General features: G+C 41.8%; 1 protein-coding gene across 5 annotated transcripts in view; it reads left to right on the forward strand.

The window, feature by feature from the left end:
* LOC126907426 (zinc finger homeobox protein 3) overlaps window positions 1-17260 on the forward strand; it is a 71460-nt gene extending 54200 nt beyond the window's left edge. For all 5 annotated transcript variants that reach the window (XM_050688696.1, XM_050688700.1, XM_050688698.1 and 2 more), the window contains exon 5: window positions 16184-17260. In XM_050688696.1, coding sequence (XP_050544653.1) covers window positions 16184-16953 — 770 coding nt within the window. In that variant the 3' untranslated portion in view covers window positions 16954-17260. The remainder of the gene's footprint in view (window positions 1-16183) is intronic.
* Window positions 17261-18232: the final 972 nt, after the last annotated feature.

The following is an 18232-nucleotide window of genomic DNA, read 5'->3' on the forward strand; positions in this document are numbered from 1 at the left end:
AAAAAAAAAAAAAAAAGAACGTGTCATTATTCAGAGGGGTGGTTACGGCTTTTTTTTTTTTTCATTTTTATATACATACTAAAATCTCATTGAATGTTTTTCTCGGGAGAAATGTTTCTACAATAATGGCCGCGGTGTTAAATTACTGCAACTCGGATTTCCATCAAAATATTATTAGAGACGTTGGTTTTTTTTTCGCCGGTGTCAATCTGCTGCACGATCTTATTGATTTTAAACAAAAATATTTTTATGCGCATAATAAAAAAATAAAAACAAACCTCGAAACAAAACAAAACGAACGCAATTTCTGACAATATTCGAAGAATTTATTTTTAATCAATTTTTTTAGTACGGCGCAGCGCAGGGCCGAGTAAAATAAGGAAATAATAAGAATTTCCAATGTATGCGCGCTATGTTTGAGGTCGATATAATAATGTTAATAAAAACTGTTGGTCCCGAGAAAAACGGTCATTGTTTTCTTTTGATATTCAACTACACTCTGGTAGGTATAATAATAACAACTCGTGTTGTATCCAACGAGCGTGCGCTGGTGATTATGTACGAGCTAAAAAATAAAGAAAAGTTTTTAACAAATTGATCTTCCGGCACGACGGCGGCGAACGGAGTGCGAATAAACTCGGAATGGAGTAACTTTTATCCGAACTAAGAGCAGGCGAAAAAGCCATTTCCGAATTCTTCTGTGCCTCACCCCACCCTGGCAACGACGACGACTAATCGGCTGACGACACCCGAGAGAGAAGTTTTTTTTTTTTTATAATGAGGGAAACGAGTAGTTTTCTAAGTCGCCTTCGTCATACGTCTTCCCTTTTTTTTTTTTTTTTAAGAAACTTACATTTCAGAAATCACCGACCCTCTTCCACATTAACTTTTACAGTAACATGTATGTGGATACTTCTTCTTTTCGTTAAATCTATGTGCACGATCTGTCCCCTATTTCTGGGAGGGGATATCTTCCGGTTTGTCACTTCAATGCGGCCGTAGCCCTTTATTTTCTTTCGCTTTTTTATTTTATTTTTTAAAATAATAACGAGAAGATACACTGGGCGCGGAGGGGAGGAGAAGAAATCAAATTCCCTTCTTCTTAGAACGCGCGAGCACAACGCCAATTTAAAATCAAACACCCTCCGGCCCCTTTGCACACGTATTTTGCTCTATTGGATTTTTCTCCCCTTTTCTCCCCACGAGCGCACGTACAGATATATACATAGGAACTCATTCGATTTATAATGCTTTTTTTTTTTATAATCCCGAGACAACCGTATATAACCTTATATGCGCATACACATACATTTTATATTGTATACGGTCTCGTCGCAGTGTGTCTTTTTAAGATATCGATCTGCAGACGAGCCGGCCAACGGATATTAATTTCAAAATGAAAATTAATGTACTGAGCTAAAATCACGTCTTTCACATGTGCGCATATATACAAACACAATATGTGTAATAATATCGAAAGTCGGCATTATTATACACACACACACACACACACAAGAGTTACTGTACTAAACACAATTTTATACGGGCGGAGGAGTCGTAAAAACCGCACACGGCTCCCGATACAATCATAAATTACGGTTAATTTATACAAAGAACAATTTTTTTATTTATTATTATTTTTTATTTTTGTCGTCCGTGTTCGCTGTTAAAACGAACAAAAAATATATAAATAAATAAATATAAAAGAATACAGCGCTGCGCCGCGTTGATCCCTCTCCCCGTGTATTCTTAAAAATATATGGCCGACTTAAATCCCATTGTCCGGCACGACCGAGATCGGAGGCGACAACCCGACACTTAAACGTACCTATGCATAATATATATTTTATGGTGTCCCCCCCCCCCTTCCGACCCCGCCACAGTCGTTCGCTGTCCTCCGGCCTTCGCTCTTTCACCGGCCGTACACAATGTGACTCTGTATACACACACACACACATTTATTAGTATTATGATTATGATTATTATTTTTTCAGTCTCTGCTCGGCAACGTTTAACATGTAGATATTTTTTTAGTCGGTTTCGAAATTGTTTATTATTGTGTACATGCCTAAGAATTATACGCGTTCGGCCATAAGCCAGGATACCCCGGAGCGAAGGGTTTTTAGTATTTTTAATTATAACCCAAACGCGTAAAAAAGTCGGTTCATTAAAAATACATTTTTATTTCGTCGTCCACAGTAATCTCGTACACTCTCCAATGTGTTTTACAACCAGAACGTGATTATTTTGTTCTTGTATACATGTATAAAATATAATATAAATACCTCGACGGCGGGCTAGCAGGTAGATAGGTTAGGCGTGAATGACAAAATGAGTAATGACAATCCGAAAACGCGCGCGCTGGTCAGACTTTTTATTTCTACACGGACAAAAAAATAATAATAATTACATCCTGACGAAAAAAAAGAACCGATTAGGCTGGCCAAAAGTAGTAATTATGATTTCCACCATGTACGCCAGTGCCCCGTCGGCCACTAGATATACACAAATAGTTAAATAGAAATCCATTGGCACGCTGTCAACTCTTGTGTCCCCTGAAACGTTCAAATTGAATACCTAAGTAAATCATCTTCATGCGAGAAACGAGCGCGACCGCATACGCGTTTATAGTTATAATTTTGCATGTGTTGGTTGTTTATTTTTGAGTACGACATTAAGTTAAGGTAAGACGACATCCACTGCAGTAATACGCCACCGAGAGTTTAATTAATTTTCTGCAACGAAATCGCCGCCAAAGGGCTTGTCAATTGCACGTCAAAGGCGTACAGATTGCCATCAATGAAATGAATACATTTCGGTGGGGTGCGCGTTTTTGGAGATTTTGTTTTGGATTCATCATTATATTTTGTATTCCACACGGCAAAGGCCGCCGTGGACGGTTTTCGGTTAGATAAATTAGTTTCGGCTCTATAGTAGCTGTTGATTGTGTGTGTATATATTTGGTCGCGCAGCTGCTTTGTAAAGATCCTCTTTTTTTTTTATTATTATTATTATTATTATTAAACACCGCCGAAAATCACAACCCCCACCCGACATTGTTTTTCTCTAATACGCGTTCCATCTGAAATATGCAGCTGGCCGACGTTTTTGCAGATCACGGGACATTAGCCAAATATCGGGCAAAACAATCGGTTTCAGGTAAAAACCACTACCCCAGCTGGTATTGGCACACACAAATGAGAGTGGCGGTAAAGAGCAGAGGCCACGGTGACAATGAAAATTCTCATCGTGTATATACACTGGTCTTCCACAAAAACGGGGAATTCGACACATTGCGATTGGCTAATGTTGTCGGTGTTATTAGAATGTGTGCGCACCAGAGATAGCAGCGTACATCAGAGTACGGGGTTTAAAAAGAATATGTGTTTTGTCGGAGGCACAAAGTATAACAATGTGTGACGGACGGTCGAAAGGGACGCGTCGTTTATTTTTGCGAATAATTTCCAATTCTCTAAAGATGTAAAGTGGAGACAAGAAGGAATGAGAAATTCGGCCGCCCATTGTGTTAACGTATTTGCATTGTTACGATAATAAAACAGAAATGGCTAATACCTTTTCTGCAACTATACTCTCAAGAACAATATCATATCTGTTTTCCTGGAAGGGAAGAAACGGTCGTTAGAATGTTTGTTTTTTCTCCTTTTCTGCCAAAAAAAATTGCTACCGTAATCGAAAAACACAAACGCTCACAGGCCGAACAGTTGTGTTTTTTAGGACCGGCGTAAAATAATAGACGGATTATTAGGATTGTGACGATCACCTGCCGCCGGTGATTGGCGTGTTTGTTTTACGTCGATGAATTTCGTTTTATTGCCATTCTTTTTGTGAGGGACACAGCTGCCTTTGCGAACTAAGAGTATCCGACGAACAGATCAAAACCGAGGCGTTCCGAACGAAATGTGATGTATACGAAAATTACAGACCATTAGCTGTGCGCGGGTTACACAAAGTTACAAGAGATACTCGTACGCAACAATAGCTGCCACGGAAGGGTTGTCGGGTGATTTTTATATTTTTTAATGCGTCTGACGTGATGTATGTTTTACATTTTTAACGAAAACCCGAGAACAATAAAGACGAAACAAAATAAAAGCTAAAATTTATGGCCGTGCAAATTCCACGCGCACGCGTTGTCCCAATGGGTTTTGTGTTGCCGTTTTGTCTCCGTCGCGGTAACCCGGAAAAGGCGATATTAAGGGGGACAAAGACAAAAAAAAAAAAAAAACGGAACGGCGACGGTAATTTTTTATATATTTATGTTACATTGGCCTATGTGTGATGTGCAATAATGGCGGTGGCGGCGGGGGACCTACGCACGCGCTGATGTACTGCAATGAACGTGCATAATGTATAATTCGCAAAGACACACATGATATATTATTTTTTGTATTATTTTAATGCATTTTACATTATTTTTCCGCCCCATGTACCGGACCATTTCCATAAAACATCTAGAACGGCAATTTAGGGTTGACGCTGCCTGTTGTCACAAAGGGATCGTGTAAACGATACTCGCAATCCTTTTGTTCCCGAGCTTAGTTCCCGGGGGCCTTTTTCTTTTATATATATATATTAAAAATGATTATATTTGCCGTTTTAAAAAGAGGAATAGTCGTTAATTTCGCAGTCGAACTTTCCGGCGAAGGGGATAAATGGCGTTTCTGTCAATTATACCCAACCCGTTTCGCTATATTATGTTTTTTTTAACGCTGACGAACTATACATTGTTCCGGCCGCCCATCGTTAGCGAGCAAACAGCAGTTAGCGTAGAATGTATAATTTTCAAAGGGCAAGGCCGCATGTTCAGCAGCAGCAGCAGCAGCAGCGAACGCCGGCGACGGTGTTGTCGGGACCGGCCAACAATTTGTCCGGTAAAATCGGCCGGTGTACACTTTTCACCGCGTCACTGGCGACGGCCGTCGACAATAATTACCGCGTGCCGGCAATCCGCGGCGGATAAAAATCTTAATGACCCGTACGCAGCGATGACGCTCGTTCCATAATTTATGAATTTCCACTCGCCCCCCCCCCCCGTTGAGTATTTGTAAATTATACGCGTGCATGTGTGTGCACACATGTATGCACTTAGCCGCGCGCGTCGAATACCGGGAGGCCTAGGCATGGAGGCGTGTGGATCAACACCTCGGCGTCGCACAGGTCCGGTGAACGTGCGCACCGGTAAAACGCCGCACAGAAACAATGGGCCGACAATTATGTGCTTGTTACAATTATTGTTGTTACAACGGACACATCGTCATATCGTGTGTATACAACTGGCCCGTGACCCGCGTTGCATTCCTAATGAATCGCTACGTTAGCTGGTCGCCGAGACGTTGGGCGTATGCGTACGACGGCGGTTGTGTACAGGGTGAGCGGTTTTGTTGGGCTCGGGCGAACTCGAATCCGTAGCGATTACCGCAAGCGCTCACAGGGACGTCCAGCTCGCGGACACGCCGCGCCACCCTGTAGTTTGCCGTGTAGCCGTCGAATTAACAGCATACGTCGTGTGTGTGTGTGTGTGTTAATAACGTTATAATAGTGACGGCCGGCGCGCACCGTGGGCGTCGATTCTTGTGTTTTAAGTGTTTCTAATTAGGAAGTGTATACGACAAAAGTTCATTAAGCTTAATCGCTGTCGCGTATTAATTGTCAACTAGAGCGGCGTCGGCCGTGACGTTTGATAGGTGTACCGATTAACATATCCTGTTTTGTGATTGTACGGCTCACAGACATAATAATAATAATCATAGCGTTGCGAAACCCGTCGTCCGAGTGCTCCGGCTCATCGCCGCAATATCCGCTGCAGCGTGCCCGTGACTAAAAGTGTGAAACGACTAATTACCCATAATTAATGTACGTCTTATACGGAGGGAAAAAACGTGTTTTGTTAATGACCGACTTCCGGTGGGGTATTTTATTTTTTGTCGGTCGATTTTCCGTTGCTGTTGTTTCCACCGCCGCCGCCGCCGCTATTATGTTCCGACGGCTGTCGGCCGCCGCCGCGCACACAGAAGAACACGATAATTTTCATTATTGTTGGCCGGTGGTGGTACCCGACGGTCACGGTTTAGGAGTTCCAGCGAGCCGCGTGTTTGTGATCTGCACGAAGAGGCTGCGCCAGAGTGGTCCAGGACGACGTTTATCGTCTAGCGCACCTTGTGCATAAACACGACAGAAAAAAAGAAACGCGTATGTGTCCAATGGTCGTTAAACAATTATTATACCGTTAAGGGTTTTTGGGTTTTATGCGTTTTTGGAGACTGCGTCGTAAAAATGTCTCAAACGAGCGGTCCGTTTTTTTTTCCTCCGATTATATTGCGATGCGTATACGCGTTCAATACGATGTCGTTGTATTATTATAAATGTCGAACAGAGTGTAGAAGGTTAATGAGTTTTTCAATTTCTTTAACCTCGAAGGCGGTACGAGAATGTAACGAAAACACGTACTTTCGGCGTGTGTGAAAAATCGCTTATGTATACGTTTTTAAGGAAATTCCCAAAGAGATTTTCCCTCATTTTCTCGGAAGAATCGAGGGGACGTTTCGGGTGTTGGTTTTTTTTCTTCCCAAGAATAAAAACGATTTTAGGACGTTGATTGAAAAATGTAAAACGAATTATTATTTTTTCATATATATATATATATTTTTATTTTTGCTATCCAAAATCCTACATCCCCTCCGAGAACACACGCAGAGCAAGTTTTTCCGTGTACGCATTCGCTCCGTCTCTCTCTTTTTATCACTTCTCCTTTCATGCAAACACACGGCAATCAATAATTCGGCCTAAGAATATATGGCAGTTTCACGCGGCCCGTAGATATTAAAATCTATTGCCGAGAGTTATTTTTTCGGCATTTTGAAATTATTGCTTTGTCGTCGTCTGTTCAAACACACCTCGTCTCACCGAAAGCACAGTAAAGTTTCATTTGACACGAATGGCACACACAAATTCTATTTTTCTCAACAGTTATGTTTACTTTTTTTGTCGAACAAACTCAATGTCCGAACTCTGGACGCGGTCCGTTTGTTTTGTTCAGCTCTTGTACGGGTTTCGGGGCCGCTGTGATTTATCCAGTGAGAAACCTTATTCGGTCCGCTCGTGAGTGTTTCCATATCGTTAGAGTGTTGTGAGGACTCGCGCCAGAACATTCGATAAGTCGGCGGCAGTGTCACATGTGCATCGGTTGACGTTGTATAATGTTATTGAATTACACCGGAGACAATCGAACCGTTTTCGCGCCCACGTTTGGCTTTAATAATTCTCGATGGTCTGCGGCTTGTGTGTTACTTTATTTATTTTATTTTTTTACACACAAATACTCTTTCACGCAAGTCTCGTCTCGTTCACCAACCGGTTTTCGGCCCGTACAACACCACTGTGCACACACACACACACACACACGTGATATTATTATTGTACAGCAACACCGGCGCGTACGAATAGTGAATACAAATTAAACGACCGTTTCGTTAAAAAAATAACAACGCTATGATTTATAGGAATCGGTGGTCGGATTTACAATTTTTTACACGCGCCGCCATCTCTGAAACAAAGAAGCTTACGACGAAAACACCGTCTTGTTCGTCCCGACGTGTGTCGTACGAGCTCTGCTTTTCTACGGCTGCTCTTGGCGTTAATTGGCTTGACCCGTAAAAATAATTAATAAAAAAAAAAAAAAAAAACGCGATGATGTAACCAGCACGCGCAACCTTATTAATCCAATTCCCTTATTTTCGATCCAAACACTTCATTGCTTAGCCGCAGTAGTATTGTTCCGATTGGAGGAAACCACATAAATTAAACACACAGTCCGTACCTGAGTAGCCGCGGCGTTTTGGTTAAAAACGCGACGTTTTTTTTCAGTTATTAAATTCACTGCAGCGGTGCAATTATTTTGCTTATCTCTGCACATAATACAATTGCCGCGCCGTTGCGTTTTGCCGAGTGGGGCGAAGGGCGTTCGCATTAAATAATAATAGTAATGAGAGAGCGGCGCGAACGCATAAGGGAAAAAAACCGAATCAGATCATTTTCTGTGAGTTCCGCAGTTTTTTTAATAACTGCCAACGCCCACCCGCCGCCGCCCCCGTTACCTTTTCTTTGCCTTTTTTCTTTTTGTCGGTACCGAGTTTTTTTTTTAATTAAGGGGCCCCTTTGCCGGTTTAGCGGTAATGCAAACACTACGTCGGAAACTTAACAAACTGTAAAGAAGTGAAATAAAATAAAAAAACCGCGAAGGGTTCTTTACGCATTTTTTCTCCGTGTATTTTCGCGTTTGGCATTAGCATGAAAGTTGCCAGGAGATTACACGGAATGCTAAATGAATCAGCGGCGGCAGTGTAATAGTAATAAGAAACCGTCGATGGCTTTGTTAGGGAGAAAAAAATCTGGGCAATGGATCGTGTTGCGGGGGAGGTGGGCATTTTAATTATGTTGTCGGCGAATACAGGGTGGCCCACCACTCACTGACAACTTAAATAACTTTTGATCCAGTTAATATTTTTAGTTGATTTTTTTTTTAAATATTAGTTAGACGTTAGGTCTATAGCTATATCTCAATAATTAATTTTTTTACATTTTATTAAAAATATTAATTATTTTTAAATTTTAAATAAAATGTAAAAAAAAAATCTAAGATAGCTATTTTGTAGAGTAGAATTTAAGAAAAATTTTAGTAAAAAAATATCTTATTAATATTCAGTAGTAAATATTCTGTAGCGTTTTGAAGTTTGTGAAAATTTGAATTTTCATGTACTATTTTACGGTAATAAACATTGAAATACGTATTGAGAAAAGGACAGAAGAAAACGCTATCTTTTCATGATTACTGTGTATACATATGATGATAGTGTGTATACATTACAAACTTGGCATAAATACCATGATAAGAAATTAGATAAGGCAATTATTACTTATCACTCTCATTCAAAAGTATATTGAAAAGATAGCGTTTTCTTCTGTCCTTTTCTCAATACGTATTTCAATGTTTAATGCCGTAAAATAGTACATTAAAATTGAAATTTTCACAAACTTCAAAACGCTACAGAATATTTACTACTCAATATTAATAAAATATTTTTTTACTAAAATTTTTCTTAAATTCTACTCTACAAAATAGCTATCTTAGATTTTTTTTTTACATTTTATTTAAAATTTAAAAATAATTAATATTTTTAATAAAATGTAAAATAATTAATTATTGAGATATAGCTATAGACCTAACGTCTAACTAATATTTAAAAAAAAAATCAACTAAAAATATTAACTGGATCAAAAGTTATTTAAGTTGTCAGTGAGTGGTGGGCCACCCTGTATATTTGCGCAAGATAAGAGGAATGCCTGTCGATATTAAAAACTGGCGCTGAGTTCGACAAACAAGCCGAGGCAAGTGAATTGGTACGCGATTTTCTACAAGATTATCGTGGCAAAAGTACACGGTACGGTGCGCACTCATTATGTTTGTTGTGTTTTTTATTCCAACACGTTAATTACCACCAATCGGTGAATATTTATTATACGTGTCCAGTCACGTCTCAGACACCAAATTCGTGTTGTTTTCCATCTGTTTTATTTAACTTTTTTTTTTTTATTCTCAGGGTTTTTTTTTTTATATTTCTTTTTCCTACTCTTGTGCCGTTGCTGTTTTATATTAACCCAATTAGTATTCCGTGTACATTATGATGAACGTTTTTTTTTTTTTTTTTATTGTTGTTGTTCTATGTATTTAGTCGAGTTTTGTAGTCGGGGTGATGTGCACCGCTGTCGTCGCTTGTGTATTATTCTTTTATACTATCAAATATAATTATTCGTGGAGCGCGCAGGTGTTCATCGCGAGGATTAGTAGACAACGCGGCGATGATGTGTCTTTACTGTTTTTTTTTGTTTGTCCGTCCATAAACGCGCTCGGAAAATTTAAATTAAAAAAAACACTTCACGGATTTTTATTCATGAAATAATAATAATGAAATAAAACTACCGTACGTGGGTGCGCAAACACAACGGATAAACCCCTGGAATGTTTGAACGTATCCCGTACACGTCATCGGGTGGTTTTGATAGTATTTTTTTGGGTGATGTATTCATTTAAGAAGAATCTCCTTGGAACGCCAAGAAAATCAATTAAACTCGCAGTGGATTTTTTTCCGGCTACGGTAGCAATTATGATCGCGTCGGCGGTTTATCGTTTCCATTTCTGTGTGTGATTTTCTCGGGCCCGTGACAAGACTCTAATGGAGTAACGATATTTTAATATTATGCGGCAGCAAGTAGCTAAGGAATAGGCTACTCGTTGCGATGATTTACCATCGGGCGTGCCGGACGGCAGGTCGATCACGGTGTTTTTTTATACTTGCTCCGTCCTCTTGGGCGGTGGAAGGAGGTGAGGTCGTGGTAGTAGCAGTAACAGACGGTACGGTGAACATCCTGTAATTGTGTTTGTTTTTTTTTTCTTAATCCCATGGAGGAGGTGAAACAAAAAAACTACATTTTACCCGTCAAACACCGCGATAGTATCGGGTGTTAATGGCGAGTGCCGACAACACACGATTGCCGCACACCGAACATTATAAGCTAAAAAATAATAATACAAACGGATGGAAGAAAAAAAACAAAACGAGTCAAATGATCCGCCGCCGACCAGTTTGGACTGTTGGCCGTATGTGTCGGCGCGATCAACAACACGGTCCGAATCAAAAACGGTTAATTAGCAATGTCCAGTTTTTATCTTTACACGATTGTTCCTTACTTTTTTTACCTCGTGATCATTATTATTCGCGCATTGTTCTTCTTCACCTTTTGTACGATGCCGAAAAAAAATAACCGGCTAAAATTCACACTCGATAAACCCGTCGTCACCATAAAAGTCATACCTCTTTGACGGTGCGACAGCGCCCGACTGGGTTTCAGTTTTCGGACAGTCCAATCTCTACGCTGCCAGATGCCTGTACACTTGAAAAAATTAGTAATTTTTTTTTTTTCGAGTGATGCTCACTTATCTTTGAAATATCAACAACTTAATGTCGACGGCAAAGACCAGAAATCCAAACGAAATTAATAATTCAATCAATACTTTTTGTACATTCCGTCCAATCAAGGCTGACATCTCGTTAGCGCACCAAAACCCAACCAGTCGATTATCGTTAGCTAAAAAGCACGCCTTCTCGTAGTATAGTACTGACGGTTGTTTTTTTCCACCACGCTTTTTACCATTTCTATAATGTACTCGACACTAATAATTATATTGTAATATTGTCGCCGTAGCGTTTTTTTAACGGTTTCCTTTTATCGATATTCGGTACGACCTAGGAAACTATAATACAGTTTCCCATTTAGCCCGTTCGCCGTGGCAATCGAACCCGCATCCAACATAATATATAAAGAAACACACAGACACAAGTCTATGTATACAACACATTAACTGTATGGTATTGACGTTTCATTTCCGGGGGCTCCGGTCGATCAATATTTGGCTGTCATTATGATTATTTTTATTATTACAAGCGCGCGCACACACACACACAATTTAGGAACGTACCGTGTGAATCATTAGTAATTGTGTGTGTGTGTGTGTATATAAGGTAGAGCGTAGTGTAAACGGGGTTTGGAATCAAAAAATATAAATACAATTGCGCTAATGACTTCGCACGAATAACGATGGGGGGTGACGACCATGCCCCCCAGGTGCCAGCCCATCGTGTACGCGTTTCTGCGGAAACAAAAGAGACGGAAAAAATCAAAGTTCAAGTCGTCTGCCAACTGAACTTGCGTTAAAACGTTACACTGCGCGTACACAAAGGCAGCGTGTTAAATCAAGGGGAGGAGTCGGTAGCTCTCGCTCGGCCCGTCTGGAAACTTCTCAGACCGTGCAATTAAAACTTGACCCAGTTTGTTCCCCTACGGGATTGCCGTTAATTACACGGCCATCCCGCGGTCCGACAAACTCCTGTCGAGGCGGCAACAGGTGGCAAGCGCCGAGGGTTAATTAAATATTCGTTTAAACTAAGACCGTTGTACACACAAAAGGTCCACCGGCGGCGTTTAGCCCGTGCCACGAGACCGGAGGTTAACGCTGTTATTACTACTATAGTAGTCTCGAGTTAATGAACGGTCGCGACTCCCTCTTGGCTATGCTGTAATAATAATAATTGCTCAATATCCATTATGCTTTCCAACGACGTCTGCCCGCAATTAAAACAACCCTTCTGCGCCCTTTTCTGTCGGATAATCGCCGCTAATTGTTTGACGTCGCGATGTTACGCAACCAAAAGTAAATAATAAAAAAGGAACGAATAAAGTGGCTCCGCAAGACCTTTTTTTACCGAAAAAATAATAATACTCGCTTTTAACACAATACACGATGACAAGGCACAAAGAAAATACTATTTCCGGACGACCTAAAGACTGTCTGGTTCGTTATAACAAACCCAAGTACATTATTACGAACCCTTTGATGATGTCTGTCTTGCACAAGTGTGCCGAACGTGTGTAGCTGTTTCTGAGCGAGTCCCTCGAACACGCTTTGGGTACGTGTTGTTCGCGTGGTCTGCAAGTTACAACACGAACCGCGGTATTGGTCGGGCAGAGTAACGACAAAATAAATGTATACACACACACACAAAGGGAAATTACATTATGAACGGATAATATCAACGCTATACTATCCTCGGGATATATAAAATATTATAATTTTGATTGATGTGCGAGTGATCGTCGGCTTTTCGTGTGTACGGCAGCTCTTGTGCGGGGCAAAAGGGAAAACGTATTAAAAAAAAAAAAATACACGGCAGTAATAAAAAGGGAAGTGCGTTCACGGCGCGTACACACTCCATACACGCTTAAGACACAAAGGCGATTCGATGCCTGGCGAATTCGGGTACGGGGCCAAAGCCGTCGGTCGCCCATTAATTTCATTCTCGTATCGCATGCCAAATCCCACTTGGAAGTATTCTTAAAGAGCTTTGAACCAAACGTACACATGCATAGAGTAATAACGGCAGTCAACATGGCGTGCGTGGGCGGTTCGAGTAATCATCGTATGTACCGACGGCGTTTAAAATCGGATACCTCGTGACGGAAAAATCCGTACGGTCGAAGCGCTTCCGCGGCCGCTGTCATACGAGTACGGAAAATCCGTTTAGCCAGCCCGTTTGTGTGTGTGTGAGCACCACGTGCTGCTGTTGTGATGATGCGTCTCAATTGGTGTTGTCATACGGTAATAGACCGCGGCGGTAAACACATTCCAAGCACATAGTAAAAAGCCGAGCCACCTGTGAGGGTCGTGTTTTTTTCTCCGCACAAAGATTATTTAAATAATAATAGCGCGTCATGATTGTAATTGGAATAAATTTGTTTTCAACCCTAATCTACACTGGTACGCGCGCATAGATACAGATGTCACAACAAAGTGACGGTGTGTTGACCCTCGACAGTCGACCGAGCAAAAAAGCTAATGACCAAAAAAAATTTCTGTTTAAACTGTTGTAACCGAGAGTTAGACAACAAAAAACCTTAGTAATTATTATACAACACTCGTCGGGGTCGGTATTATGTAAATACCCCTCGTCATGCCTAATAAGTATTAACGGCTGGTTAGACAAAAAAAAATCAATCCTCGTTTTGTTCTGCGCTAAAAGGTTGCCGTAAGTGCCCGTTGTAAAAATAAAGGTCACCGTTGCGTTGTGCCGACCATTGTGCTCCGGTGTTGTAAATTCCGGCCGACCTGACGTTTCAAGGCGCTGCCATAGAAATACATTTCAAAGCAAAGCACCGCGACAGACGACTGGTAATAACTACCGACCGCGGTTTGCGTCTCGGCCGGCAGTGGACATTTCGTGGAGGGCGCAGACGAGTCGCGGGACGGCAGAGCATCAGTTCGTACGGTCATAACGTCGTGTACAGTACAGACAAAGTACACCACAGACAAAACGGTAAACAGGAAACGGTCGGGACAGTGTGTTTACATTTGTGTTGACCCCGAAAAACAATGGCACGTCACCCTCGGGGCGTGTGTACTCCGCCGAGCGCGTACACGGTCATGATCGGTGGCCGAAGTACCGCGCACACGACGCCAATCAGAAAATCGTCGTCGGGTGTACAGAACGTTCTCTCGTGTGTCCTGTTTTCTAGTGTACACATTGTTGTCGTCCAAATGGGATTTCGGGTCGTGCGTTACCCGTGTCCCGTCCGGACAACCGTTTCTCGCGACAAGCCGACCGACACCGCGCAAACGGACTCGAGCGGGCGTCGCGTTGTCGCCGTTACACTCAGTGTCGCGGTCGTTTAACAATGTACAATATTATAATAGCCCAACTGGTAACGCTGATTAGTACCCGTTGGTAATTTACATATTAAAGTGATGTTGAAATTAACCGGCACACCTCCGACCGAACACACGATTTTCTTATTATAATTGTACGCGTCCGATTGTCGTACGGCGGCCGCCGCCGTCTGCAGCGGGACGCCGTCCGACGATAATTCATTATTAGTTTTCGTTATTTATTTATACGTTTTTTTACATAATTATTTTGGATTTTTCCGGAGACCGGCAGCTCATTTGCATTCGACACGTTTTACACGTACGTTTGTGCGTCGGCAACACGATATCGCGCACACACTACCCCCGTACACGACTTTCTCGGAAATTAAAAACTGGGAGCCATTAATAATAATATTACAATGAGTCAAAGACGGACTGTATTGTGCCGCCGCGGCATTAACATAAAGTACGTGTGTAATCTTCGGACAAGGACTTTTTAGATCGGCCAACAGCAACGTATCGTTTTGTACACATGTTACCGACCGCACGACGTTGCCGGCACAATGGATGGCCGACGGCAGCCAAAAAACCGACTATGCTGTCCGTGCGAAATAAATTGAGCGATTGTAAAAAATGAAATGCCGCTCGTGTGCATTGTAATCGACCGTTGCATTTAAACGGTAATGTCTCGCGATCGACGCCGTTAAAATAACAAAAAAGCCGATGTGGTGCGACTCCTCGGCCGTAATTAGCGGCGGGAAGGCGATCGGTCGCTTTGAATTCCTCGAGACTTCCGGAGCAAATCGATGGAATGAGAAGTGAAATTAAAAACGGCTTCGTTAATCGCCCGGAAAATTACTCACGGACCTTAAACGCGTGTAATGAAAACATTTTTAACGCCCGCCCGTATGACACACGCAATGTGCCGGGCAATTTTTTAATCGTGTGTGCGATACGCGAGTGTAGGCGCGACAATGTTCTGGTATTCGGATGTGCTAATGGAAAACGACCGGCCGTCTCTCTCTCTAATTTCTGGAACGAGTAAAGCAGTTACGGACGGCTATAAAAAATGTAAAACACCGTACACGTATATCGTTGCCCGCGACCGCCATATTGTCCGTGAGAGACTAATTTTATGCTCGTCGTCCGATCGATCGGATCATTAACACGCAGACGGACACACACGCGGTTTTACACCGAAATGGAAGAAATAAATAGCACGCCCCCGCTCGACACGGTTCGAGCGTGATAAAAAATACATAAATCCCTAAACACGCCGATCGGGGGGACAAAAACACGTGATAAATTTGTCGAACGAGTCGGTGTGTGTGGCGCTCGGAATACCGACGGAAACCACATAAAAAAGTCTTTTCGTGATGCAAACGCCGCACCTGAAACTTTCCGACGGGGCACACGTCTCCGGACTAATTAACGTTTTCCAAACGGGTTTGTCGTTAATATAATTATATGCGAGTCCAGTGCGTTTTGTACATTAACAGCGCCTCGGTTAGGTGTCATTTGTGTTATCGGTTGACAACAGTCCGGTTAATTGAAAAACGATTGTACCGTCTGCGTGTGCCCCACGGAATCACTACTCCGCAGCGCGGCCATTAAACAGTCGGTCGGGTCACTTTTTTATTACACTAAACTGGTTTCGGTCGAGATAAGGGTCGACGGATTGTGTCTCGCCGGATCGATGCCATTTCCCCTTGCGACGTAAGTGCCGTTTTATATGGATAAAAAATTAACCGGCGTTGACGAATTAGTTAGACGCGCGAGAGGCGGCCAGGAGGTGAATGTGTCTCCTCGCCGCCCTGTAATCTTACACTTTTTTAGACACTATCTTTTTTATATTTATTTGTCTTGTTTCACATCGCACTAACGACGGATTGTTTTGATTTATTTCAGCGGCCAGTGCGTCCAACGGCACCAACGGATTGCGTCTGGATCAACAGCACAGGGCTTCCAGCGCCAACGCGACCACGATGAATACGGTCGGTACCAACGCTGTCGGCCAACAACTCGACGAACATTACTTGCAGCAGCAGCAGCAGCAGCAAAACAACACCTCGGCCGGTACGCCGGTGCGCATGTTGCAGTTGGACCAGTCGGTCATACAGGCCATCGTGGACCGTTGCCGAAATGTGCGTCCGGACCAGACGGCCGTCGTGGACGTGGCGACCACCGCGACCGACGTTCCCGCCGACGGATACGTCGTCGACGGGGGTCGCACCGTGGGACGAGTGTGCGCCAAATGTTTACTGGCGTTCCCGGACGATGCCGGCTTGACAGCTCATCAACAGCAGTGTCGCACGACTAGCACAATAGCTCTGATACACCCGGCCTACGGGTGCCGACCGTGCGGCGGCGGTTCGGGAGACACCAACTCGGCCGTCACGTTTGGCACCGTGCACGCGCTCAGGGCGCACATCGAAGCCGCCCACTATTCGCTGGTCCAACAGCCGAATTTGTCGGACGAGATGGAGGACGTGGTCAACCAAATCACAGCCCTGGCCGCGGCCAAGGCGGTGGGACGTAGTCCATCTCCGCGAGACCCCAATAGCGACTCCAACGCCAATTTGTTCTGCGCCCCCGGCGCCGATAAGAAATCCAAAGCTGCCAACAAGATCAAGTTCACAGTGCCCAACGTGACGCCTGTGCCCAGCAGCGGACAATAAAGCGTAACACTAATCGATGGCGAACACTCCAGCGACAACATCCTCCTCTCGTGTGTTGCTGGACACAATCTACTGATCATGTCGACTTCTATATTTGTGTACACTATTGTATTTGTTTTCGAACGACTTTTGTACGTTGACCCAAAGTTCCTTTTACACAACACACTTATGTTCCTGGGGAGAGGCTTTTTTTTTTTTTTTCTACGTTTAATAAGATGAAATCGTTTCGCTCGCAGTTTTCATTGGTTCCTCGAGGATCACACAAACACGAAAACTATGTATTTTTGTAGCCTCTCCTATTTTTACGCGCCCCGTTCTAAACTATTAACGGTTTTTCGTTTATCTCGCAGAGGTACGTAGTTCCTTACTGTTAAACAAAAAGTCACTAATTAAATAATTATGATAAGTATGAAAAATACGATAACTTAAAGTTCCTTACGCTATTTGTTTGTTTGTTTGTTTTTTTTTTTTTTAATTGTATTTTATTATATATTTTTTACATTGTCGCCGTTAACAAGCGCGGTTTTTGGATACTAATTACTATTTATAAGTGAAAAATGTCGTTTTCGTAACGAGTAATTGAATAACAAAAAAAAAAAAAAATTAAATATTAGCGTTTACCTATACGGTCGTTAGTAACGATTTTACTCCTCCTATTTAGTATTTAGAGTGTGTGTCAGGTCTCACACACACACACACATAGGTTCGTGTAAATAATGAAATGAATTGTATGGATTTGAGAAATAAAAATCATCATTAGACGTTAAGTATGTAAAATTGCATTTTATTAATAATTATGTACGTTTATTATCATTATACGTTTTAGGTAGGTAATTATTTTATTTTTAATGAATATGAATTACGGTTATATTATTTATCTTATTATTGATATTAAGTCAAGTAACAAACACCTCGCTATAATTGTGCTGTAATAATTTTAATTGATATGAAATAAATTTATATATATATATTTAATATTATGAAATTTAGCAATCGATAATTATACATTATACATATTATAAATATATAAATATATATATAAATAATTATAAATATGCCCAATATATTTTAATTGGATACACGTACAGAGATATGTATGTTTATAAACGATTGAAAAAAAAAAAAAATTTAGTACGTTAAGACAAAGTGTTTCTAGATGTGTAAAAAGTTGATGAAAATGTGTTGAAATCGTCTCTCGAACTTCTCGACGACCTGAAAAAATAACTGCTATCGTTCCGCGAGGACGTTCGGATTTTTACTCGGCATTTTTTTTTTTTTT

This window comes from Daktulosphaira vitifoliae, unplaced genomic scaffold, assembly GCF_025091365.1.
Source record: "Daktulosphaira vitifoliae isolate Bord-2020 unplaced genomic scaffold, ASM2509136v1 Scaffold_5, whole genome shotgun sequence".
Classification (NCBI taxonomy): Eukaryota; Metazoa; Arthropoda; class Insecta; order Hemiptera; family Phylloxeridae; genus Daktulosphaira; species Daktulosphaira vitifoliae.